The sequence below is a fragment of the Phodopus roborovskii genome, unplaced genomic scaffold (genome assembly GCF_943737965.1).
Source record: "Phodopus roborovskii unplaced genomic scaffold, PHOROB, whole genome shotgun sequence".
NCBI lineage: Eukaryota > Metazoa > Chordata > Mammalia > Rodentia > Cricetidae > Phodopus > Phodopus roborovskii.
Genome location: NW_026126645.1, coordinates 8241078 through 8266094, shown reverse-complemented (window position 1 = coordinate 8266094; position 25017 = coordinate 8241078). Strand labels below are relative to the sequence as shown.

The 25017-nt window shown below is 48.5% G+C and overlaps 1 protein-coding gene across 2 annotated transcripts in view; it reads left to right on the top strand.

The window, feature by feature from the left end:
- Positions 1–25017, top strand: part of Kazn (kazrin, periplakin interacting protein) — a 941992-nt gene that overhangs the window by 574363 nt on the left and 342612 nt on the right. The window contains exons 1-2 of one of the 2 annotated variants that reach the window (XM_051173737.1): positions 15255–15361; positions 15481–15736. In XM_051173737.1, coding sequence (XP_051029694.1) covers positions 15496–15736 — 241 coding nt within the window. In that variant the 5' untranslated portion in view covers positions 15255–15361; positions 15481–15495. Of the gene's footprint in view, positions 1–15254; positions 15362–15480; positions 15737–25017 lie in introns of those variants that run through there. The other variant, XM_051173736.1, reaches the window with a different exon arrangement.

Below are 25017 nucleotides of genomic sequence, written 5' to 3'. Positions count from 1 at the left end.
TCCCAGTATGCCTGCTAAAGGCCCGAATGAGCAGAATGACATAGAGGCTTGTCATCCAGTGGTGAAACAGTGGTGCAGACATCCTTTGCTTGGGCCTGGCCAGGAGTCCCCAGTCCCTCTGCTGTGTGTCCCCTCACCCTTGGGCACAGCTCCCCTCCCCTGCACAGCTCCCCTCTCCAGCCCTATTCCCTGGGGCCTATGTGATCCACATTCGTGGATCCTTGTCAAAGTGGTACCAGTGCTCCAGTCTCAGTGGCTGCCCCAGGGTGAGACTAAGTCTTCCCAGGAACAGATAAGGGAGAGGTTATCTCCACCCCTAAGCCAGCTGAAGCACAGCTGTCTATATTAGTTACTCTTCTTATTGACAAAATATCTATAATATGCTTAAGGAAGGGAGGGGTTCCTTTTGGCTCACCCATTAAGGGTCCAGCCTATCATGGCAGGGAAGTCACAGCAGCCTGAGCTTGAGGCAGCTGGCCCCATGGCATCCACAGTCAGGAAGCAGAGAGAGATGGATGCTGGTGCTCAGCTTGCTTTCTTCTTTTTAATGGGTCCAGGACCCCAGCCCATGAGATGGTGCCTCCCACTTTTAAATAATTCGTCCCACTCCCATCAACCTAATCTATAGATCCTTCACAGGCATGCATAGGGGTTCATCTCCTAGATGGCCTAGCCCTCCCAAATTAACATCAGTTAGTTAACTAACCAATTGGTTAGTCTGCTTAGCGCTATGTGTTCCCAGCCCCACTAAGCTTGGGCAATACAGAAGAGAGAAAACACAAGTTAGAACCCAGAGTCAGGCAAGAAAAATCTGATGGCAATCCTAGGACCCTGGGGGTACCTGAAGTCATGGTCCCCAGTAGTTTTGACTAATGTCTTTACAAGGATAGGTTAAGACAGAGAACAGACAGAGGGACCAAGATGAGGGAACAGAGAGAAGACATTAAGTTTTAGCCAAGAGAAGTCAGCTTTTCCCCATACTTTAACCTTGGTCTTCCAGCTTTCAGAACAATGAGAATATGAGTTTCCATTGACTCAGCTATGACATCTCCAGAACTCTAGAATATTAATGCATTCTTTCCTCCATATCTATAGTACCCACAAGGGTGTGCTCCAGGAACCCCACAGCTACCCAAATCCAAGTCCCACCTATAAAATGGTGTGAATTTGCATGTAAATGAAACTATATTTCTGCATTTTTAAAAGCCATCTCTAGACCATCCACAATGCCTAGTAGAGCCTAAATAAATAAGTGTATTGTCTGGAGAATCCTGGATGGTTTTTCTCAGACATTTCCAAACCACAGCCGATTGAGTCTGCAGATGCAGAGGCGTTGGAAATAGATGTATCAGATGCAAAGGACTGACTATTCAGTCGGGATCACAAGCCTTCATTCACACGCTGCTTCATAATACCTTAGTGGTTTTCTGCAGTGTAACAGCCGTAGACTCTCGCAGCTTACAACAGCATTTATTCTTTGGGTTGCAGATCTGCCCGCTAGTAAGGTGTGGCGTCAGCGTGACTGGGTTTTGTTCCACGCTCCAGGCCTGCTTCACAGTTTGTCACTGAGTCTTCCTTGTGGGCCAAAGCATTCTCCTGATGCACATTTGTTGCTTGGAAGATCACAGAACCCAGAGGCCAGTCAAAGAGGTGTGAAGGTGTCCAAGGCCTATCATTGTTGAAAACTAACTTAACTGGTCAAAGCCATCTACAAAGCCGTGGCACAGAACACCAGCAGGTTAGGGACATGTACCAGACTGACTCCCAGAGGAAGCGGTGAAATCACAGGGCAAGAGGGCTCATTAGCCAGAGGGCTAGACCCAGGAGCAATGCTCCAACTGCTTATGAAGAGGCAAAGGGAGTAAGGACGGAGAACCTAGACAGTTCCCAAGGCGGCACAGTGCACGTCCCAAGCCCCACACACATGCACCATGTCAGCGAGGGTGGCCTGTAGCCCCAGACCTGAGGGATACCAGGTTTCTACTGCTCAGTTACTGCAGAGTCAGCACCTTCCCTGAACTGTCCACTGTGCAGACCATCTCAAGGCACTGGCTGTGTGTTCAGAGGAACGAGATCTTTCCAGGAGAGGAAGGTCAGGGCCGACAAAAGAAGGGGGCAGCTGTTGTAAAAGGGTTTTGTTTCTTTGGGTTTTTTAAGTGGTTGAGACAACCTAAGAAGACATTTCTTTTAAGGGTTGGGTTATTCATTTCTGGGAGAGGTCCGTTGCCAAGTTTGCCATCATTTCTGTGGGAAAATGAGTGTGAGATCAAAGGGAGGCTTCCGAGCGGAGATAGCACCTCGTATGAGTTTGGACGATTTTCACAAGGCAAGGATCAGAACCAGAGCTGGCTGGGGATTTCCATGTGCCCTCCACACAGATCGACAGATCAAATGGCACAGCTTAATGCACTCAATGGATGTTTAGCAAACTTCCCCTGAGGCTGTATAAACACAAACATATTATCCTAATAGTAAGAGAAGTGTTGCCTTTCCATGTGTGGGTCATGGAGACTGAGCCTCCCGGCGGGGCTCTGTCACTTCATTTAAAGGGGGGGGGCTGTTTGGCAAAAGTGAAACAACTTTCAGGTCCCTTCCCAGTCTCTCTCTCTCTCTCTCTCTCTCTCTCTCTCTCTCTCTCTCTCTCATAGCCTAGACTGGCTTCAAACTCCCTACACACCCAAGGATAACAACTAACCTCTAAACCTTCTGCTTCCACCTCCTGAGGGCTAGGGTTACAGATGTATAATACCACGTGGGTTTATACATGCTGGAAACTGAACTAAGGGCAAGCATCCTTTATGCCAAGGCAAGCACCCTGAACTGCATCCCTAACCCCAGACCTAGAATTCTAAAGGCTACAGCTGGGCAAAGTTCCTGCTTACTTGACAACCATTGAAACCCAGAACCCTTGTTTAAGAAAACAGAGTGCTGGGTGTGGTCACTTTGTTTATAACCCCAGTGCTGAGGAGGTGGAGATGGGCAGACCCATGGGGCTTGCTGGCCTGTCAGTCTAACTTACTCAGTGAGCCCCAGGCCAATGAGTGGCCCTATCTCAAAAAACAAGGTGGACATTTCCTGAGGAATGACAGCTGGGGTCACATACTTGCTTATAAAGCATCCTAATAGTATTGCCTCTTCCTTCTTGATTTTTAATTAATTAATTAATTTTTCTTTCTCTTTTTTCCCCCATGTATCACTCCCACAGTAGGAAAGGACAGTGAGGCCAACCTTTGACCCCCACATCCATGTACATACACATGTACATACACACAAGTACACTTGTGCAAGCTCTCTCTCACACTCACACTCACACACACACACTCAGTGTTTTTTAAAAAAAGACAACTCGGGCTGGGAAAATGGCACACCGAATAAAGGCTTGCTATACAAGAGAAAAACTGCAGTTTGGATCCCCAGCACCCACATAAATGCCAGGGAACTTGCTTGTAATCATAGCACTTGGGGAACAGAGACAGGTGACCACCCCCCACCAGAGCTAGCTGGGTAGCCAGCCTAGCTGAGTCAGCAAAATCTATATCAACACAGAAGGTAGAGCATGACCAAGGAGGGCACAGGACGTTAGCCTCTGGCCTCGAGTGCATAAGCACAATGAAAACTCCAAAAAGGAAAGGTTCATACTGAAGATGAAATGTAGTGAAAAACATAAGAGTTTATTCACAGTCCTGTCCAGAGACCCAAGAGTGTCTGTTCTTTGAATTAGAACAATAATAATAAGTAAATCTTAACACTAAAACTTGGAGCCAGGTATGGTGGTGCAGGTCTGTAATCCCAGCTTGGAGAAGGCTGGAGCAGGAGGATGACCATGAGTGTGAAATCAATCTGGACTACATAGAGAGATCCTATTCCCCGAAAGCAAGCAACAACACTAGAGGCTAATTTTCCATGGAGCCCTCTGAGCTAGGAAGGTGGCAATCCAGCTGGCAGCTGGTGTGACATACTTCCTGCCCTCCAACAGGGGAATTCTCTACACTTTAGTCTCAAGGATGGAAACACGTCCATTGCTTTATCCTTGGGAGCAATTTAATATGTGTGTTTAATCTTTAAAAAATATTCACATGTGTACAATGTATTTTGAAATCATTCACCACCTCTATTACTCTGTGCGTGTGCATGTGTGTGTGTGTATGCATTTGTGCGTGCATGTGTGCTTGCATGCATGTGTGTGTGCGTGCATGTACGTGTGTTTGTGTGTGTGTGCCTGTGTGTGAGTGTGTGTACTGCATATGTGTGTATGTGTGTACGCGTGCATGTATGTGTGTATGTCCGTGTATGTGCGTGTGTGTGCCTGTGTGTGTGTGTGTGTGTGTGTGAGTGTGTGCCCTTGCCTCTCCTGCTGAACCCCTTTGAGTTTAGCATTACTTCCTCTTCTCCCAAAGATGCCTGAGGCTGGCTGAGCCCTAGACTGATCCCCATCTTTGGGGAGACATTCATGTTGACCCTTGAGTCTGACACCTGACAAATGACTGGATGAGTGCCTACATCCATTTCTTCCCCAAAGTTGACTAGAGGGCTCAGGCTCTCCATGCTGCCTCCAAAGTTGTTAGACACCCCCCCCTAGGGTTGTGGAGTGGCTTTGTGGGTCTCCCTTGGGGATCCTGGCTGGCTGGTGAAAGGGAAGTAGCTCCTTTAGAGGTGGTTTCTGTTTTAAATCATCATCACCACCACCATCATCACCATCATCATCATCACCACCATCATCATCATCATCATCATCACCATCATCATCATATTGGTGGTGGTGATGGCAGCAGTATGTGTGTGTGTATGGGTGACATGAGGTCAAAGGACAACTCCTAGAAGTTAGTTCTCTCCTACTCTGGGTTGTGGAAATGAAACTCTGGCCATATCAAATATTTTTGACCCAGGCAGCCACCTCACTGGCCTCAGTTCCATCTCTTAGATATAGGACATACAGGATGATTGTTTTGGAGCCAAGACAGAAGCATTCTTGCACTTGTCACTTGTCACCCCAGCAATCTCAGGAGTTAGGCATGGAGTAGGGCTAGAGCTGGTGATGCCTCATCAGAGTGCAGAGTCTTCACCGTGAAGGGAAAGGAGGAGTCCCTTTACTTCAGTGCATGCCTCACCCAGCACCACCTGTCCCCTTTAAAAGCAAAGCTCCTACGTATTTGTTTCTCAAAATAAACGTATCAGTATCTAGCTACAGTGGGGCAGAGGGGCTCACAACACCTTCTGGCTTCCAGGATGGGAGGATGCAGCATAACCCACGTTGCTCTCAGCAACACAAGCTCCTCTTGACAGCACACATGCTTATTAATGGGTGCTTGGGATGCTGAGGATTGCCTTATAAATGGTTTTACATGTCTCTGGCATAAAATAAGGCAGACAATAAAGAGGCAATTGCTTAATACAACTTTCCCATCAAGTAGGCTGCTACATAAAATGGCTTCCTTTTAATTTCATGTCTTAACTGGACAGCTGTTTGTGAGTACACAGGGTGATGGCTGCAGGGGAATTCTTTCGTGGATGCTTCTTTGAACAGTCTAGACCATTTGGCTAATAAATGCTTTTCTTGGGTCACTTTCTTAAAGGTAGATTTGAATATTGGTTTAAAAGACAGATTAGGGCTGGAGAAGTGGCTCGGTGGGAAAGAGAGCTCACTGTGCAAGCATGAAGACCTGAGTTCAATTCCCAAGAAGTCACAAAAATAGTTGGGCATAGCTACACATGCCCGTATCCTAGCACTGAGGAGAGGGGTGTGGAGACCGAAGGATGGCTGGGGCTTGTCTGCAAACATTGCTGAGAAACAGCAAGATTCAATTTAGTAAGAGACCTTAAGGAATAAGTCAGAGTGTCTATAGAGCAGGATGCTCAATGGCCTCTGCACATACAAGCACATATGCCTCGTAATAAATACATACACACAGAGAGCATATGATAAACCTTTAAAGGAAAGAATCAGGCAAGATTCCTACCATTGCTAACCTCAGATTCCTGAAATAGAGACGGTACGCCATTTCTAGGACCCAGCCTCCTATGGATGGATCGTTGAGGAATGTTGAAATCTGAGTTCTTCTCATTGACTGGTGCCTGTTATATTGTCTGTGCTGTGACATTGAATGACAGCCACAGTCACTGTCTGGCTGTAGGAGGATGTACTTCTCTTGGGAAAGGTAGTCTGGGAGTGTAAGGTATGTGGGGTGCGCAGGGAGAAGCAATGAACTGGGCCGACATGATGGCTCAGCAGGTAAAGGTGTTTGGCACCCAGACTGATGACCTGAGTTCAATTCCCAGAGCCCACAGGCAGAGCAAGTGAACAAGCTTCTGCTAGTTGTCTTCTGACTTCTACATGCCTGCTCTCACATGCGTGCGTGTGTGCGTGCGTGCATGTGTGCCTGTGTGTGTGTGTGTGTGTGTGTGTGTGTGGAGAGAAAACAAATAAATGTAAACAAAAGCATTTTAAGAAGCTATGAACTCAGAAGGAAATGGAAGCTGACAAAAGGCTTTTAAGTGACAGGGACATCAACACAACAAAGCAGAGAGCTTTTCCTAATACACATGTTGCCAGCTAACGAAACAAGAGATAAAGCCCAAACTATAGCAACAAAGATGCCACAAAAATTCCCTTGTGAGAATATGCCCCTTACCAAATCTAATCCTACTCCCTTTTTTGAGACAGGATCTCACTATGTAGTCCTAGCTAGTCTAGAACTAGACCAGGTTGGCCTTGAACTCACAGAGATCTACTTGCCTCTGCCTCCTGAGTGCTGGAATTAAATGGCTGTTAAACCCAGGCCAATCATTTATGTTTTTAAACACCTGCAACCTCCTTAAGGCACAGAAAACAACTTTTCCTAAGTAGGAGATCACAGGAATAGTAATGCTATCTGTAAGGTACCATTTTGAATGTGTGTGTGTGTGTGTGTGTGTGCGCGTGTGTGCATACGCCATGCCACTGCCCCTAAAGCACCATTTTTATAAGCTAAAAGAACCAATTTACCAAATGGGTCCCCAGGGCTAGAATAATTAATATCCTGTTCACACAGAACTGCCCCCTCCTCCCTTGCCTCTGAAGCAGCTCAGGACCTTGGGCAGAGGTGAAGGGCACTGGGTTAGAAGGGACACAGATGGTCTTTGTGTAGCCATGTGGTAAAGGGGAAATAGAGAAAGAGAAGAGAGGCAGGGCCCTAGAACTAGGCATGCCCATGGGGATTGGATAACTCATGGAGTGCCACAGAGCTAGGAAGCACAAGGCTGGGGCTTGTGGAACTCCACCCCTTACAAATCCAATCCCCACCACCTCACTGCTATGTAGAGTAGGCTAGTCTGGAGGTTACAGAGACCCAGGTCTGACTGACTAACTCCAGAGCTGAGGAACAGAAGCAGTGCCCTCCCTGGAGGTGGAGGGCCAGCACTGTGGAGTTAGCATCATCCTGCCTGGAAGCTTTCAAGTGAAATCTTCACTAAGAAGAGACATTAGACCTGATGCAGAATATGTGTGGGGGCTGGGGGTGTGACTCAGTTTGCAGAGTGCTCATCTGTCACGCACAAGACCCTGGGTTCGGTCCCCAGCATCACATGATGAGGAGTGTCTGTCATCCCAGCCCTTGGGAGATGGAAGTTCAAGGTCATCCTCAGGTATGTAGGGAGTTAAAGGCCTACCTGTAATACATGGAACACCGTCCAGAAAAAAAGAAAGAGAGAGAGAGAGAGAGAGAGAGAGAGAGAGAGAGAGAGAGAGAGAGAGAAAGAAAAAGAAAAAGAAAAAGAAAAAGAAAAAGAAAAAGAAAAAGAAAAAACAATAGAGTGTGAGCGTTCTTAGAAGACTCGCCCTAACCTTTGTGGCTTTGTCAGAAGAGCCTCTCCAAGATGCTGAAGAACAAAATGGTGCCTGCTGTGTTGAAATAGTCCAGGTGAAAAAAAGATGCCTGTGGATTGGTCCAGGTGAAAAAGAGGAGATGGCTGTGGATTGGGCGAGTTCTTCAATGGTTCTGTGTGGGTAAAAATGTTCATCTCAGTGTCTTATATTTTGCTTAGTGGTTGCTTTTTGTTCATGGTCACCCCAGATTTTGCAACAGAGCCATCATCTGTCAACAGCTCCTCAGCTGGGAGTGGGAGCCTTGTGACACTCTCTCCAATCCATGCTAGAGTGCTAACTGGCTTGATCCTGTGCTGGTCTTGTGCAGGCAGCCATAGCTGCTGTGAATTTGTGAGTGTCTGAGTGCTGCTACCCTGTCATGTCCAGAGAAACTGTTCCCTCCAGTCTTTCTTAACTCCTGGCTCTTGTGATCTTTCTGTCCCCTCTCCCAGGATGGTCAGTCCCTGAGCCTTGGGAGGGAAGAGGGTGACGCTGATGTCACACTTGGGGCTTGGCACTCTGCAGGCATTTATTCTCCACACTTTGACCAGTTGGCATCGCATGGTTTTTTGAAGGTCTTTTTGTCAATAAATCTGGGTTGGCTACACACATACATAAAAGGGACATACCTGGTCACCTCCCCAAGCTCCAGATAAGCCATTGCTTGGGAGGCCACACCATAGTTCATACTAATGACTCTGAATTAGGCCCACACAGACATTAGCATATGTATATCAGTAGACAAGGTCAGCCCCCATTCTCCTGCCTTCCCATCTCACAGTCACAGGCTCTGCCCTAAAGCGGAAAAATCCTCTCCCCATTTTGTCTTTTTAGTTTCTTTGTTTCATCACAGTGGTTGGGAGAGCGACTGATAGGGTCCTGCTGTCTGAATTCACTCTTCTGTCTCTGTCCCCATGAGTCTTCTCACCCACAGCTGATAATGCTGGCTGTTCCTGTCTTCAATAAGCCTTGTCCTTTTCCCCGGAGTGCATGTTAAAACCCACTCAGCCAAAGTAAACCCAGTAAATGTACAAGAGATGCATCTCCAAGACTGGCTGGGATTCACATGTGACAATTTGAATAAACACAGCATCCATCTGCAGAGGGGAAAAGAACTCCCCGAAGACTCTGGCAGAAAAAAGTATGGGGAAGAGCTGGGGTCAAACAACAAGGAGAGAATGGACAGGGTACCCTTAAAACTCCTCCTGAGGCTGGCAAGTTTCTGGCATTCACACATTTCACACTACACCTGGCACTTTGTGAGCCCCTGCTGTGAGCATCCAAAGAGGTGGATTCCAACTTTCACACGCATCGCATCGGATTCTCCCATGCAGCCTGCTGCCCATGTGGGTTCTGGGCTCTGCTCAAGGGATTCTGGTAGGTCAGGGGTGTGTCCTAATGTCCTTTTATTTTACTGTGTATCTAGATTTGTGTGTGTGTATTTGTAAGATAGAAGCCAACCTTGGTTATCATTCCTCAGGCACCATCCACCTTGACTTTTTACTAGCCTGAAACTAGCCAACTAACTAGACTTGTGGCCCCAGAGAGCTGCCTGCCTCTGCCTCATCAGCACTCAGATTATAAACACACACTACTATGCCTGGCTTAAAAAAAAAAAAATGGGTTCTGGGAATCCAAACTCAGGTCCATAAGCTTATAAAGCAGTCTCCTTTCCAACTGCGCCACCTCCCAGCCCCTAGGCTTCTTTTTTTTAATGACCATCTTCTGAAGATTGCCAATTAGGAAGGACTTCTTCCTCATTTTGGGAAATACTAAGAGTAGCCTGAAGTTTAGAGAGGCGCCTCGCACAACTGGCCAGGGGCACTGTTTGGGGGGATTGGCCTTTAACTTCTTAAGGCAGTGGCTGGGCCATCTTCTCAGATGTCCCCCATCCTCTAGCCAAGTGTCAACTCTAAGAAGTACCACGGTTTCCACTGTCACTGACTCCAGAGCCAAGTAGTCTGCCAAATGCGGATTCCTCCTTCAGGCTCTCCCTCCCACCTGTCCTGCACAGGGATCCCCGAAAACCCTTGTCTTGTCTCTCAACTTGCAGGGAATGTGGGCGAAAGCCACCTCCAGCTTCCCAGGCAGACAGAAAATGAGTCCCAGGTTGAGTGAGAGAGAAAACTGGGCCACAAGTGGGTGTAGAAGAATGCAGGCCCCCAGTTCACCCACTTAGTGAAGATGTGTGGAAGGGACCCGCAGGCAGGGCATGAGCCTCCGGAAAACCTTCCGGAAGCCCTGGGACTGAGCATCACATTGAGCATCAAATGCTCAATCCAGCCCCCTGCCCACCCAGCAAGAATCCAATAAGAAAGTCCAAAATAGCCTTAGTGCAAGTAAGAAGTGACTGGGTTTCCTAGGGAGAGCTGAATATTTGGAGGGTTGTAATGAGGGAAACAGACTATTTGTGGATATGGAGGTGTGAGGACAAGGGATGTGAATTTGCTTCGCTGTCCACAAACTCTTCGGAGAAGCATTGACCGTGATTCAGGCAACAAAAGCAGAATTGAGGAGAGTGCCCAGTCCCCTGCCCTACCACTTGAGGCCTACACTCCAGCTGGGTTGGGATATGAGGTGGGGGAGGGGGAGTTTTAGACAGGGGATTCTGTCCCAACATAAATATGTCAATTATGTCACTAAAGAGACACTTATTTCTGGGAATGCCAACACAAAACAGAAGAAGCAGGGCTTCCTGGGGGCCTCAGGCAGAGAGACAGAAAGACCTCTATTCATGTGATGGTGACTTACCTCTCAATCCAGCTGAGAGCATAGTAGCTCAAGCTACCAAGTAAATAAACAGAACGGCCACCCATCGCTGGATGATCTATGCTAGGAAATGTCAGAGTGGAGTGTTAAAGCTGAGAGATGACAGGGAATCAGGGGCAGAGGTAGTGCAAATATTCTAGGCAAAGAGGAAAGCAAAAGAGGAAGACTCCCAGGTGGGAATAATGAGGGCTGCGGGGTAAGGAGCCAGTGGCCTGACTGCACTAGGCTGTGGCCTCACCTGTCACTTAGAACATGCCCCCTGATACAGTCTGAGGATGGGTCACCCGCTAGAGCATGCTGTTAATTGCTCCTGGCTCCTTCCTCAGCATCTACAGGGCCTTGTTTCTGCATCTAGGCCTCCATTTGTCAGCACATCAGGAGGAAGCTAGAGGACATGAGGCCTGTTGCCTTCTGCTACCAAACATCTTCATTGCTCCATGGATGAGGGCAACCGCATAGATGGAGATCCAATTTTCCCTTTATAGGGTCCAGTTTGGAGTTAAGTGACAAGGCCCATCTTTCTGGGGAAAAAGTCATGCAGATGGGTTATCTGCTATGGATGTGCACTGAGCCTTGATACTCCCCTCTCCCCTTCCCTCCCCTCTTCCCTCTTCTCCCCTCTCCCCTCTTCTCCCCTCCCCTCTCCTTTCCTCTCCTCTCCTTTCTTCCCTGTATATAATGGGATGCATACCTGTGTGTATGCATGTTTGCATAAGTATGTGCATGCACATGTGTACAGAGGCCCAAAGTTGATGCCAACAAGCATCCTGCATACCTCTCCCACCTCATTCATTGAGGAGGTCCTCTCCAAACTCAGAGCTCATTGATAAGACTGGTCCCACTACCCAGCTTGCTCTGGGGATGTCCTGTCTTCTGACTCCTGAGTCTGGAATTACAGGCAGGCTGACACACTCATGTGACATGTGCAAGGAGTCTGGGGACCCAAACTCTCAACTCTGGTCCTCTTGTTTGCTCAACAAGTACTTTAACAACTTGACCACCTCCCGAGCCCACTGAGCATAGGTTCTTGCTAGGAATTTCCTCTCTCTGAGCCACCATGAGAAGACACTGCTTCTGCAGCTGTTTTGTTACTTAAGGTCATCCAGGGAGGAGCAGGGTGCTAGGCTAGAATCCAGGAAGTCAAAGTAGATCTTTTGGTGGAGACGAGGTACATCCCAAGCTTTCTGCCAGAGAATGGATACTTTTGCGTGCAAGTGAACAGTGTGTCCCACATGCAAAAAGCCCCCTGTATCTTGCCTGTAGAAACACATTAAACAAAACACTGAAATTCTTTAAAAACTCTGGAAGCATTCCCTCCGTTTCTAAGTCAAGGTTCACGAAACCACAGAGAAAGCAATATGAAGAGACTCATGAGGGCTTCAGAGACAGCTCCGTCAGTAAGGTGCTTGTCCAACAAGCATGAGGACCTAGAGTTCTGAACCCCAAGGCTCACATAAAATATGGGACATGCCTATAACCCCAGCACTGGGGGGGGGGCAGAGACAGGCAAATTCCTGGAGCTTCAGGTTCAGTGAGAGGTCCTGTCTAAATAAATAAATAAATAAGATGGAGAGTGAGAGGAAGACATAAATATTGACTTCTGGCCTCCACATACATGTGCACACAGTCGATATTTAAACATACCCCCCCCACACACACACACGAGAAAAAAAGAAATCCGAAAATACATCCTTGCTTCTCTCTTCATAGATGTTTGTTTTGTTCGATTGGATGTGAAGATGCCAGTGTGTGGGACAGTCTCTCCAGGGAGGGAAAATGAGTAACACTTCCTCAGTTTGTTTACTGCACAAACACTCTCAGACACAGTGGAGGATGGAGCACTTGCTATGGGCTAGGTGAAGCTGGGTGAACATGCAAATAGACACATCCCTTTCCTTGTGGTGAGTGTCATAAAGGGTGTGAACACACACACACCTTTTGCATACAGCCTCTTGTTTTCTGGCTGCGTTTACTCCTGGGACAATGCTACCACCCATATGTACCTTTTATTTTATGCCCTCAAATTTTATATAAGATGATACCCACCGCTCTTTTGCAAGCAACTTGATGACATTTACATCTGTTTACAACTCTGTGCAAACACAGCCACTGTCTAGTTCTGAGACATCTTCACCAACCCCAGCATACCCTACATAACTCCCAAAATAACCCAGTAAGCACTTCCTTGGGCTCTGCTCTCTCAGCCACCTGTCTGCCTTCTGACGCCCTGGATTCACCTCTCCTGGATTTTCACGTGAACAGGGTCACGCATTGCATGCCCTTTTGTGTCTGGCACAGTGTTTTGGAGTTTCATGGTTATAAGGAATGTCACGTCTGTCCTTCACTCCTTTCTATGGCTGAATGATATCCCACCATATGGGTGGCTAGCACTGTTTTCTCATCCCTTGCTGGGCAGCTGAGTTCTTTCTACCTTCTTACTATGGCAGACGGTGCTACTATGAACACTGACACCATTCCCGCCATTCCTGGAGTTTTTCTTTGGCTCTCTGAGTTGTTTAAAATGGATGTGCTGAGTTATGACTTGATTCCACAGTTAACTTTTCTTTTTCTTTAATTAGATATTAATTAATTTGTTTGTTTTGAGGCATCATCTTACTATGCAGCTCTGGCTGGCCTAGAGCTCCCTGTAAGGAACAGAAGGGCCTCTACCTCCTGAGTTCTGGTGTTAAAGGGCATTACACCACCTTTAATGTTTTAAAGTATTGCCAGACTGGGTTCCCCAGTGACATCATCCTTTAGTAGCTCCATAGAGCCTCGTGGTTAGACACCTCCTAGTTTCTTCCCAAAGGCTTCCAAGAACTGGCCCTGGGTGTTAAACACACCCAGCCTCTCTGAAGATCTCTGTTACCTACTTGGTCAAAGCTGACCTAAGAATACTAATGTCAGAGGTGCAATCCCTACACTGAAGCCAAGTGGATAGGGAAAAACTATGCCCTGGGCCCTGTACTCTGCCATCTATGATTGCCCTTACCCCTTGCAAAGGCACCGGGAGAGGGGCAGGGCTTTTAAGGGTCTGTCTGCATAAAAGAAGGCAATGTGGCTGTAACTCAGTCAGTCGATAGAGTTTTCTCTAGCATGAGCCACACCCTGAGTTTGATCCCAACTCTGAATAAACTAGGTGTAATGTGACATGCCTGTTAAGCTCAGCACTGGCCTGTAACACCAGCAATCCAATAGCAGAGACAGGAGGATCAAAAATTCAAGGTCATTCTCCATTATATAGTGAGTTAGAGAGACCCTCTGTCCCCCAGCAAAAGGAAAAGTTTACTGAAAGCATGTGGGATTAACTGGCATCATAGGATTACCTACTCCCAACCTCTCACCATCTGGTTTGGAGGGACCAGTAATTGCAAAACCCTGCCCAGATCCTCAGTTTCCTCCTAAAACAGGGCTAGTACTCTTTACCCTACTGAGTCAACCACACTCAAATGCTTCATGCATGCATGTCCTGCTTGGTTCTTATGAACTTCCAAGAAATACTCTTGAACCTGGAGGATGAGTATCTCATCTAGAGCACCCCCTTGGCTTCTGCAGTTCTGTCTGAGCCCCTGCCCCCAGGTTGACGGGGCTGGAATGGTGGCACACTGTTGGCGGGGCTACACTTGGCTCTTTGAAAACCTCCTATTTGCATGGAATGAAGCTTGCTATGGTAACAAGGTCTGGTGGCTGGAATCCAGGGCCCCACTGAAAAATGCAAAGCCTGTGTGTGCTGTGGGAGAGAAAGGAGCCAGGAAGGTTTATCCAAGCTAAGGTTACCTCGATTCTTCTCAGAAGGGGGAGTAAGGTAAACCGAGGCAGCCGGGTTCAACATTCCTACCTCGGAAGGAGAAGAGAAAAAGAAATCCTCCCACCCCCACTCGACACCCCACCCCCCGCCGCCACACCTCTCAACCCTCCTCTGGCTTCAGCTCCCTACTTCCACTAATGTTCAGGCCGGCCAAGCAGCTTAGGACCAGGTTGAAGCTGGCCCTCCATCCAGGGTATGCACACTGCGGGAAGGCCTCAGCGCCACTGGTCCAGGCTGGGCAAGGACAGCGCAGGTCAGGCACTGAGATGGGAGTGGAAGGTGGCTGGCTTACTATCCACCAGCTCTCCAGCCCGCTGGGCATTTCATCCCTGCAACTGGCAAAGCGAGAACTCTACTCCTGACCTCACTCCAGCAGCCCCCTCCCTCGGCCCTCCATCCCACGCTCCCCTCCAAGGGGCCCCTTTGCAAGCACCTCTCTCTGCTAAGCATCCACCGCCTCCTCCGCGGCGACCCCAGCCCGAAGCGGGGCAGTAGTTGGCCGGGGCGGGGCTGTCCACCGCCGCAAGGAGGGGACAGTGGGACAGCTGGAGTCTCAGAGGCACCCCTAACCTTTTGCTTGGGGGTGTCACCTCCGACCACACACGGGCGCCGCCCTCCTCCCCCACTCTCCGGGGGTGTGTCCCGGAGGTGGGGGGCTCATAAGGCCGAGGAGGTCCCCGAGGTCCCCGGCAGGGCCCCCTCCCGAGCGAGCCGCGAATGGTAGGCTCCACTCGGAGAGTGCCTGGCCCGGGCGGCGCGCACGGTGTCCTCTGCTCGCAGCTAGTCCGCCCGCCGGGGTCTCGCCGTTCGCGGCTGCTCCTCCTCCTCCTTTCCTCCTCCTCTTTCTCCTCCTCCCCCCGCCGCCTCGCCACCGCCGCGGCTCGGGCTGGAGGCGCCGCTGTCATTCCTGCGCCGGAGGAGCCGGCGCTTGCCGGTGCCCGGGGGTCGTGGCGCGGGGGAACCCGGGCCGCTAGGGTGACCCAACAGGTAGAGCCGGGACCACGGCCGGCCACGCGCCCCCCGCGCACATCATGCAGCTCTTTGTCACCTCTCTCGCCCCCAGGCCAAAATCCTGAGCATGATGGAAGACAATAAGCAGCTCGCGCTCCGCATCGATGGGGCGGTCCAGTCGGCCAGCCAGGAGGTGACCAACCTGCGAGCCGAGCTCACGGCCACCAACCGGAGACTGACGGAACTGAGCGGCGGAGGCGGCGGCCCCGGCTCGGGCCCTGGAGCTGCGACCAGCGCCTCGGCATCAGCGGTGACGGTGGCTGACTCGGCGGCGGCGACCATGGAGAACCATCAGCACAGCGCGCAAGGTAGGGAGCGCCCGGCGCCGGGGCGGGGACCCTTAGCGCGCTCACCGGTCCCAGTGGTGGCCCGGCCCGCGGTAACCCCACCCCCCCACGCTCGCAGCTCGATGGCTTTGCATTGTGGCTCGTAACCCTCTTCGCCTAGCCGTGTCCACACGCTGCTTCCCAGCTTGGGAGTTGCAACGCGGTTGTCATTAACGCCAACCCGGGTGCAGTGTGCACGGGGGTCACACGGTCACACCGGCCCCTGCCGGCTAGAGCTAGGCGCCGCTGGCCGGTCCTTTTCAGGCAGCAGTGGAAAGTGCCCTTTGGAGAGCACACAGACCCCAGCTCCGCGGCAAACTTTTCATGCCCTCGCCCCACAGTCTACCCTCACCCCTCCAGTTCCAAAGGCCTCTGAAATGATTCCCCCGGGAATCTTTGGGCTCTGCTGCCCCGGGGGAGTGGACTTGCGTGCACTTTTCTCCACGAACGCCAAGCCCTTTGGCTGGGTTGCATCTGGAGTTTATTTTCTCCAAGCTTGAGATGGTGTGGGCAGTCCTGTGGATGCTTGGGTCTGCAGGGAGTTTTGTATTTCCAGCAACTATACAGGGAAGAGGGCTTCCCAGGAGGAAATCACAGATCTCAAAGATTGATTGATGGCTGTCTGGAGGAATGGAGGCTTGAATGGTGGGTTGCTAGGAGCCCTTGTTTGAAGGACCCTGTGCAGTTTAGAGGAAAGGCGAAGAAAAGACATCTGGCCAGTGCTGACATTGAGAGATGACACTCCTGAACCCCCGGCAAGGGTTAAAGGTGTGAAGTAAGGTGGCCCTGCCATGTGTGGTGTTTTCTGAGAGTTGGAAGGCAAAAGCTTTTTGCGATCTGACCCCTCACCATCCCTCATCCTTTAAGAAGTAATAGGGCTGCTTATTTAAAACATTTGAATTATAACCTAAACTGCTAAAATCCAAACGGATGGGGAGAAGAAAAGGGGGGGGGCTTCAGTCCAAGAGGGCCACTTGTATAATAAATATGTCACTTGGACCAATCAATGCTCAATGGTTCAGAATGGTTTTGTTGGTTCTGCGCTCTCAATAATAGCTCCTCCTGAGTGTTCAGAGAGACTGTTTTTATGGGGATGCCTTCACTTGCTCCATCCGTCTGTTTTGGCTTTACCTTCACCGGAAGGTATGCATGCCTTTGCCCCGTGAGAGGTGAGATTTCCGGCTTCAAGATCTGCAGTTTTGTGTAAGTCAGACCCTAACTTGGTACTTCCAGAGCCTGTTGGGTGTCTTTAGGCATCGTGGATGTAATTTGGCCATGATGTAATGGTGAGACGGTGGTGTGGCCCTGGTGATTGCTACAGGGTTTCCAAGGTTGGCATCTGGTTGATCTTGTCAATCCCGGGTTATGTCGTAGAGTGATGAACCATAGGTGAGAGAAGGCAAAGGTAGACTGCGGGATAATGCTTTGATTTTTGTAAGCAGCGACTGTTGTAACATTCCAGAACTAGCTAAGAGCTGGCATATTGCAGGGAAGGGACACCAAATGATGCTGGGATATTCCCACCACCCACCACTTCCTGGACAAGGGAAAGTTAAGTGGCTTTCATCTGAGTGCTGGCTGCTGCGCTGTGGACTGGGCATGCTAAGGAATCCAGAGTGCCCTGCTGGTGCACTTCACTAGAAAATCCAAAGACTAAGACTGGCATCATGATGAGTAAATGGTTGTAGAGGCACAGCAGGGGGTGTTTCCTTTTCCGTTTTCCTTTTTTGTTGTTTGATTTTTTTTCTGCTAAGATGCACAAGGCTGCAGACATAGTGTCTTTAAAAGCACACACCACCAGTAGCTCCCTCGTGCCCATGGGAACCTTTGCACCTGCCCATGACTGACAGTGGGGAGGTGACAGGGCAGAGGAGCAGGGTCTTGTTTCCATCAGCACTGCTGACGGTTTTCAGAACCTGTGCAATGGGCCCTTGGTGATTGTATAATCAGAAAGTGTTACCGATTTGTAACTGAACTCATTGGTGGGTCACATGTCCATTTAACTTAGTATGACTTTACGTGGGTGAAGGAAAATGAGGCTACTGTATCAGACCACCAGGCATTTACTTATCCATAGTAACATCACTCAAACCTGCGATGCATGTGTACACAAATGCTATATACATATATGTATGTGTCTGTGTGTGTCTGTCATTTAGTCTTTGTGAGTTTTTGCTTTCATTTGTATTGTTTGGTGCCCACCCCTTGGGGACTCTGACACTGTTTTGCTAGAAGCCCTCAGCAGAGCTGGCCTGGTCACCTCTTTTACCACAGCTTCTATCATGTTCTTAAAGGGTGGTACAGGGAAACTGGGCCCCTTGAGCTTTCTGTTCTTCCAGGTTAGAGTAACCATGTGTTTTCATTTTGCCTACACTGGAGCTGCTCAGTGGGACCAGACCCTAAGAAATGCCTTGTGGGTTAAGTTGTCACTTCTAACTTCGAGGTTTTGCATGAAATGAACATCTTTCAAAATACAACAGTGCTAAGTCACTTTGAGCTAAAGTGCATTATGTACACATTAAGAGCTTGCTAATATGCCCATTAACAATATTAGCACAAATGATTACAGGGGGGAAATGGCACCTTTTACACCCTCACCTCCCACCAAGAGACTGTGAGATCCGTTTTCAGTTTTTTAAAAATTCTTTTTGGAAATGAATAGAGGACGTGTACCCCTCCGTTGTTGGGTACTCTTGTTGCAGGCAAGACCACTAGGTTGACGCTTCTGATGGAGCAAACTCGGGTTTTCCTGAGGGTTCAGGCAGCGTGTCGTTTAAACAAAATATTAACTCACTTGGGTACCCTGTGTGAGCGGACATGGTTGCTATGTAACAGAATCTAGACAGTGAACTGCTGGAAATCTGGGCTCTCGGCACTTCGCAGGATCTTCTTTCGGAATTTCTGTTGAAAGAGCTCTTGGCAGCAGGCCCATCGCCTCTCTCCTGTTGCAAGTGAGTTGGATAATCCTAAGGAGGACCTCACCAAGGGCATCCGTGCCGGGTGGCACATTTCACAGCCCCAGAGGCCACCTCTTAGGTTGATGGGGTCACAACTGCTTTTGACAGGTGGACAGAAAGAAGCTTGGTTTAAAAAAAAAAAATACAGAGCTAAGCATTTGTTTCAATTTGTCTTGTTGTGGAAGGGGATTTTCTGAAGGAGCATTTCTAAACTGTTTTCCTCACAGTAGCAGCTCTGGAAACGTGTATTTAAAATGCTTGCTGTTCTTTGAAGGCAAAATATAGCAGTTTGCTTCTCTGAAAATGTTTTATCTGATGAATGACTAATATTAGATTCAATTGGCTGCTTTGCTGTGCATAGAATAAAACAATTAAGAGCCATTACACCCAATTTAAATAGGTGTTAACAGTATAGACCATAAAATGCTTACATCCGGCAGGATGGATGCTCACTGCCTTGAGTTCATTGTTTACTTGGGGTGTGTGCCTGTGGATGCCAGGAGTCAGCATTGGGGGTCTGCCTCAGTCAATTTCCACTCATTTCTTGAGACAGGGTGCTTCCTGTTGCTTCCTGATTGGCTAGACTGGCTTAGCCAGTGAGCTCCAAGTACCCTCTTGTCTCTGCCTCCCAGTGCTAGGATTATAGGCCCATGCTGCTGAGCCCAGATTTTGTTCATGTATGGTGGGGATCTGAACTCAAGTGTTCATGTTTGTGCAGGGAGAACATTTTCCAGACTGAGCCCTCTCCCCAACCCTCACTGGCAATTGGGGATACAGAAAGTATCTTTCTTTGGTGCTGGGGAGAGGGCGGGGGCAGTCCCTGTCTGCTGCGGTTGTTAAAATGGGAACATGGGAAGGATCAGTCTCCATCTTTGTAAATTTTCATAACTACACATAAGTTGTGTTTCCTTCTCCAGGCAGTTTTCTAGGTCTCGGCATCCCCTCTCTACAAAACCCTGAAGACTCTAATAAAGTTTGCCCTACCTTAGGAGTGCTGTGTGTGAGGAATCCATGGAGACACTAGACACTGTTGTTGTGTGAAATAACATCTGTGCTTTGGCACCCGCCTCTCCGTTCAATCTGCCCTTTGCTCTCAGTTTCTGGGGTACAGTGCAGTGGGGGGGGGACTTCAAAAGCGAGGATTTCCCAGTGGCAGCCAGGGTGGAATGTAGGCATGTGACAGCATCTTTGAGACCCCTCTTGTCTCTGCAATGGACTGAAGGGCTGTGTCTTTGCCTAAACCTGGAAGGGGAAGGCAGGACTTCACAGTTCCTTCTAAACTCCTGGAGACACCAAGAGCTTGCTTGCGCATGGAGCCAGCATAGTTGAAATTAGCTGTTGATTGCCTATCCTTTGCTGTTTCCTTTGGCTATAAAGATGCCTTGGGTCCCTGGAGTCGAGTTTCTGGCTATGGCTCATTTCATATTTTGGTGTTTCTTTCCTGACTTTTTTTTTTTTTTTTTTTTTTTTTTTTTTTTGGCTTTCCAAAACTTCTTTGAAGTCAACTAGAAGTCTTAACTGGTCTGATTTTCACAAGAGGCCTAGTCTCATGCATATCATCTCAGTATGAGGTGACCAGTGTCTCCATACCCTCCCCCTCACTCCTCAACCCCAATGGCACATTTTAGGGATCCCATAGGGTTCTAATTTGTGACTTCTTGACTGACAGGGAGTGGGTAGCAGATGGGCTTGCCAGGTGAGAATTGCTCACAGGAATTCTGCCTGCCTACCTATTAGCCATGTGGAGCACAGAAGGGGAAACTCAGGGTCTTGGGCACATTCACTGAGTATTATGTGCTTGCGTGCATGCATGCGATATTCGCTCCCATGTTATAAGCTGAAAAAGGAAGGGGCAATAGGAATGCCCCCCTCTTTTCCAACCCCCTGCACCCCTCATATTGAAGACTTTATATGGTAACTCCTTATGCTAAGTCTGGTTAGCAGCCCAAGTTGTAGGGGAGGGGGTGCTACTTGTGCTGGCTAATTTTGGTTATCAACTTGGCACACCTAGAGAGAAGAACCCTCATTTGAGGAGCTACCTCCATGGGGTCGGTCTGTGAGGCACTTGTTTGATTGATAATTGACCGAGGAGGGTCCAGCCCACTATGGGTGGTACCAACCCTAGCTGATGGGTGTAGGCTGTGCAATAGTTGAGCAGGAGCCTGGAAGCAAGCTAGCTAGAAGCATTCTTCCCTGGTCTCCACATCACACCACCTCTAGGTCCCTCGATCTCCTGCCCTGGGTTCCCTTAATGATAGATTATAACCTGAAAGCCAACAAACTCTTTCTTCTTTGAGTTGTTTTTGGCCAGTTTCATGACAGCAGCAAAGAAGGAAATGAGGGCATTTACTTTAAATCCATATCTTTAAGATCAAAATTTGGAAAGGTTCCTAGCAGTAGAGAACGCTGTGTGTGTATTTACATATGTGTGTACATACGTGTGTGTGTGTGTGTGTGTATATGTACCACAGTACTTTCAGTTTTGAAGATCTCTAATCATTAAAGACTCAAAACTAAGCCATGCCAAGTATGACTCAGCATTGTGTTATAATTGTTGGAAAGTTCTAACGACTCACACGGATTAGAAGGATGTGTACATCGGCTGCAGTCAACATTCAAAGGGCCCAGTGTTCCCATTCTTGAGTCTGCAGGAGCCTATTGTCATGATGAGTCCTGTATGCTCTGGATTTGTCTACCTGAACTCTGGTCCTTGTCCCCACATGCACACACATGCTTACATGTATTTGCACATGCCACATAGATCAGGCAAGATGGGAGGGGACTCATTCTGTCTGTTAGACCCAGAGAGCTGGGTGTCAAGTGAGCCTTCAAATATGAATTAGTCCATATTGTTTGGGCTGATGTCAGGGCAAGTGACACTCAAGATAACACACATGCCACCAGCATATCACACAGAATGTTGATGGAAAGGTGCAGGGAAGCTGGTGCAGATAGAATTCCTTAAGAAGAAACAGCATCCCTGAAGCCACAGGGTGTCCATCCACAGTGGCAGAGTGTGCCTGGTGGATACTTCATAGCAGGGTATGTTTCCCCCAGACAAAAATTACCATATCTGTTCTCCCTGCCTGGGTCCACCTTGCCTACATAGAAGCTGGCAGAAGACCCTCATGAGGCAGGATGAGACCTAATGATCTTGCTCATTCGATGAACCTCAGATCAGAGTGGTGGCATGCAGGTTGGGCTCTGCTTCCCCCTTGGAACCCTCAGCCTCCCCAGACATGAAAGAAGCTGGATGGAGTCTGAGTGAGCTTGGCAACCGCAACTGTTCGAGCAGGTGGCTCCTGTATAAAAGGAAATCATGGGTTCTAAATATATTCTGGCGTCTTTGTTGAGTGGTGCCAGACCTCTGAGTCGGGCTCCTGAAAAGCCCTTGACCCCTCTTCCCCCTCTGATCAATGGGGACCCTCACCCCTCAGCTTGTAACAGACAGTTCTGTGAGCAAAGAGGCCTTCTAGACTATACTGTGAGGTCAAAAGGCAGAAACAAGTTGTAAAGAAATGATGCCCTACTCAGCTGCCAGCCCTGTCCCCTTCCATCCAACCATGTGCTTAGGGACCCCTGTAGAGATGGCAAGGCCTTCCTCTCTCAATATTGCCGCAGCTGTACTGAGTTTGAAGTACATGAATGTTCATTATGATCCAAATGGCCTTTGGAAGGAAGCTGGCCCAGGGCTAATGTTTTCCATTCACCTTCTCACATGTCATTGTGGTTCTCTGAGAACACCTCTGAGGTTGTGACAAAGCCCCAGTGTCCTAGGGCCTCCCTAAAGCATGCCCTCTCTCCTTTTTGAATATTTGACTGTAGTTGTAAATGACATCTAATTTCAATGCCTTTATCAAAGTTTCCAATAAACAATAATAAGCATATATACTATATGAATCCCAGGCCCAGTGTGAGGGCAACACTTAATGCCCAGATTGGGGTAAAGGAATCCATGTCTCAAATAGGTAAAGTTCCCTGTCTGTAGTGACATGAAAATGACCAAGATGGTGACAATGTCAGGTACCATATGTTAACACATCTTATGGCAACCGTGGGTCCTTGTAATGACTTAACAAGCAGGTATGGCTCTTGTACTCATTTCTTACATGGGAAAACTGAGGCATGGAGATGCTAAGATACTTGCCAAAGAACACACAGCTGTTACGAGACCAAGATCTGGTTCCAGTGTCCCTGCCCTCACTCACACATCATTTGGAAGCCTAGGGTCACTACGACCACGTATCAGGCCAAGATTAAACCTATAGGTTTAAACCTGTGTGTGTCCCCTGACTGCCTCCTAAGCTGGAAGAATCCTTAAGTTGGCTCCTTTAAGAGGACCTGGAGCACCCCACAAGCTGTTCTCAGATGGCAGGGCCTCTCTTCTCCCAGAAGGTGGAGCCTAAGGTTGGTGGTATTTTGAGGGCTGCTTGTGATCAAACATTAGGCCCTCTTCCTGTGGCAGTGAACCTGCCAACCAGGAGGCAGCTAGGGCTGCCTGGAAGTTTAGTGGCCCCAGGGTCAACAATGAAAGGAAAGCTTGGGAACTTGGATTGGGGACTTCTGATTCCTTGGACCTCATGTGCTTTCTGTATCTTGGGAAGAAAGATTCCAAACAAAACTGGAATTTGGGGATTCCCATACTCTCCTTCCAACCAAGGCCTTCATTTCTCTTCTGCTTCTCCCTTTATGGTCTCAGGAATTTCCCATGACCCCCAGACATTCCCAGCAGTGGACCAATTGACTCCTCACAGACCCTTTTCCTGAAGTCCCCAACCTCAGAGCTGTTGACTGGCCATGACAGTTCCCTGTTGCTGGGGACTTTCTGCTCATTGTAGGTTTAGATTTACCCAACACCAGGAGCTCTCTCCATACCCCAGTTGTGATGGCCAAAAATGTCTCCAGAAGTTGCCACATGTCTCTTTGGACCAAAATTGTTCCCAGATGTGACCTCAAGTGAGGGTCATCTCAGATTGACTGTGCCTAGGAGGTCAGAAGCTTTTCCTGTTTCACTCTGCTTTCTAGAACTCTGCCTCACCACAGAAAAGCTCAGTAAATATGTATTGAATACGTGGGTTGGGGGTGATGGGTGGAGAGATGGAATGAAGGGAAGGGTGGGTAGATGGGGAGATTAATGGATAGGCAGGCAAATGACTGGATGGGTGGATGGATGGATGGATGGATGGATGGATGGATGGATGGATGAATGGATAGGTGGGTGGGTGAATGGATGCATGGACAAATGGACAGACAATACTGACTTGTGGGTGTGTGGGATTAGTCTACTTATTACATGAAACATGGTATCCTGAGGCTCATTGGCTAATAGGGCACTGCTCTGAGCCCTTTATTTGCAATGCCTCCATTCATCATTTAAACCACTTTGTGAAGGGAATGTGGAGGCATGAGAACTTGAATTTAATCCCCACAACACATACAGAATACTAGGCATCATAGCCAACACCTGACACTCCAGCACTGCATGAGATGGAAACAGGAGGCTACCTGAGTCTTGCTGGCCATCAAACCTAGTGGGACAGATGAGCCCCAGGTCAAGTGAGAGACTTTGTCTCAACAGACAGACAAAATGAATAAGGTGGAATGAAAAACAATTGAGGAAGACACCTAACACAGACCTCTGGTTTCCACCTGAGCAAACACATGCTCACTTGAGTGTACATGTGTGTGTACACACACACACACACACACACACACACACACTTCCAGACCACTCTGGATCCCATAGAAAGGCTTTTCTTTGAACCAAAGCCTGATTTGGAGAAATTGAGATTTAGAAAGATTTAGTTGTTTCTTTGCCCCAAGTCCCCCCCCTCCCCCCCCCCCCCCGCACCAAAAGTGGCCAGTTGACAAGTGAACAATGGGGTTAGCATTCAGGTCCTCCCGACTTCAGAGCCCGCCTACCTCACTACAAGGAAGAAGATCATACTTCACTTATGGCTGCTTGAAGACACACCTCCAGGATGGGATGACTTTTGTCCACCACCTTCCCTCCCTCTTTTGTCCTGGCTCTGTCTGTCTTAGGAAATTGGGCTCATAGATTTAGAAGTCACAGATTTAATAAGATACGGACAAGCTATCGCTCAGCCTGGTAGGTGTGGCTGACTTGAAACATAATTACTTTCTATAATGAAGGTCTAGACATATAATGGGGAAACATACAAGAAAGTGACAGCACAGAGGCTTCACTGACAGGCGTGACAGCCATGACATGTAATAAGACCAGAGTGGAAGTACGTTAATGTCACCTCAAAAGGACAAACTGGCCACGATAGATTATTAAACACT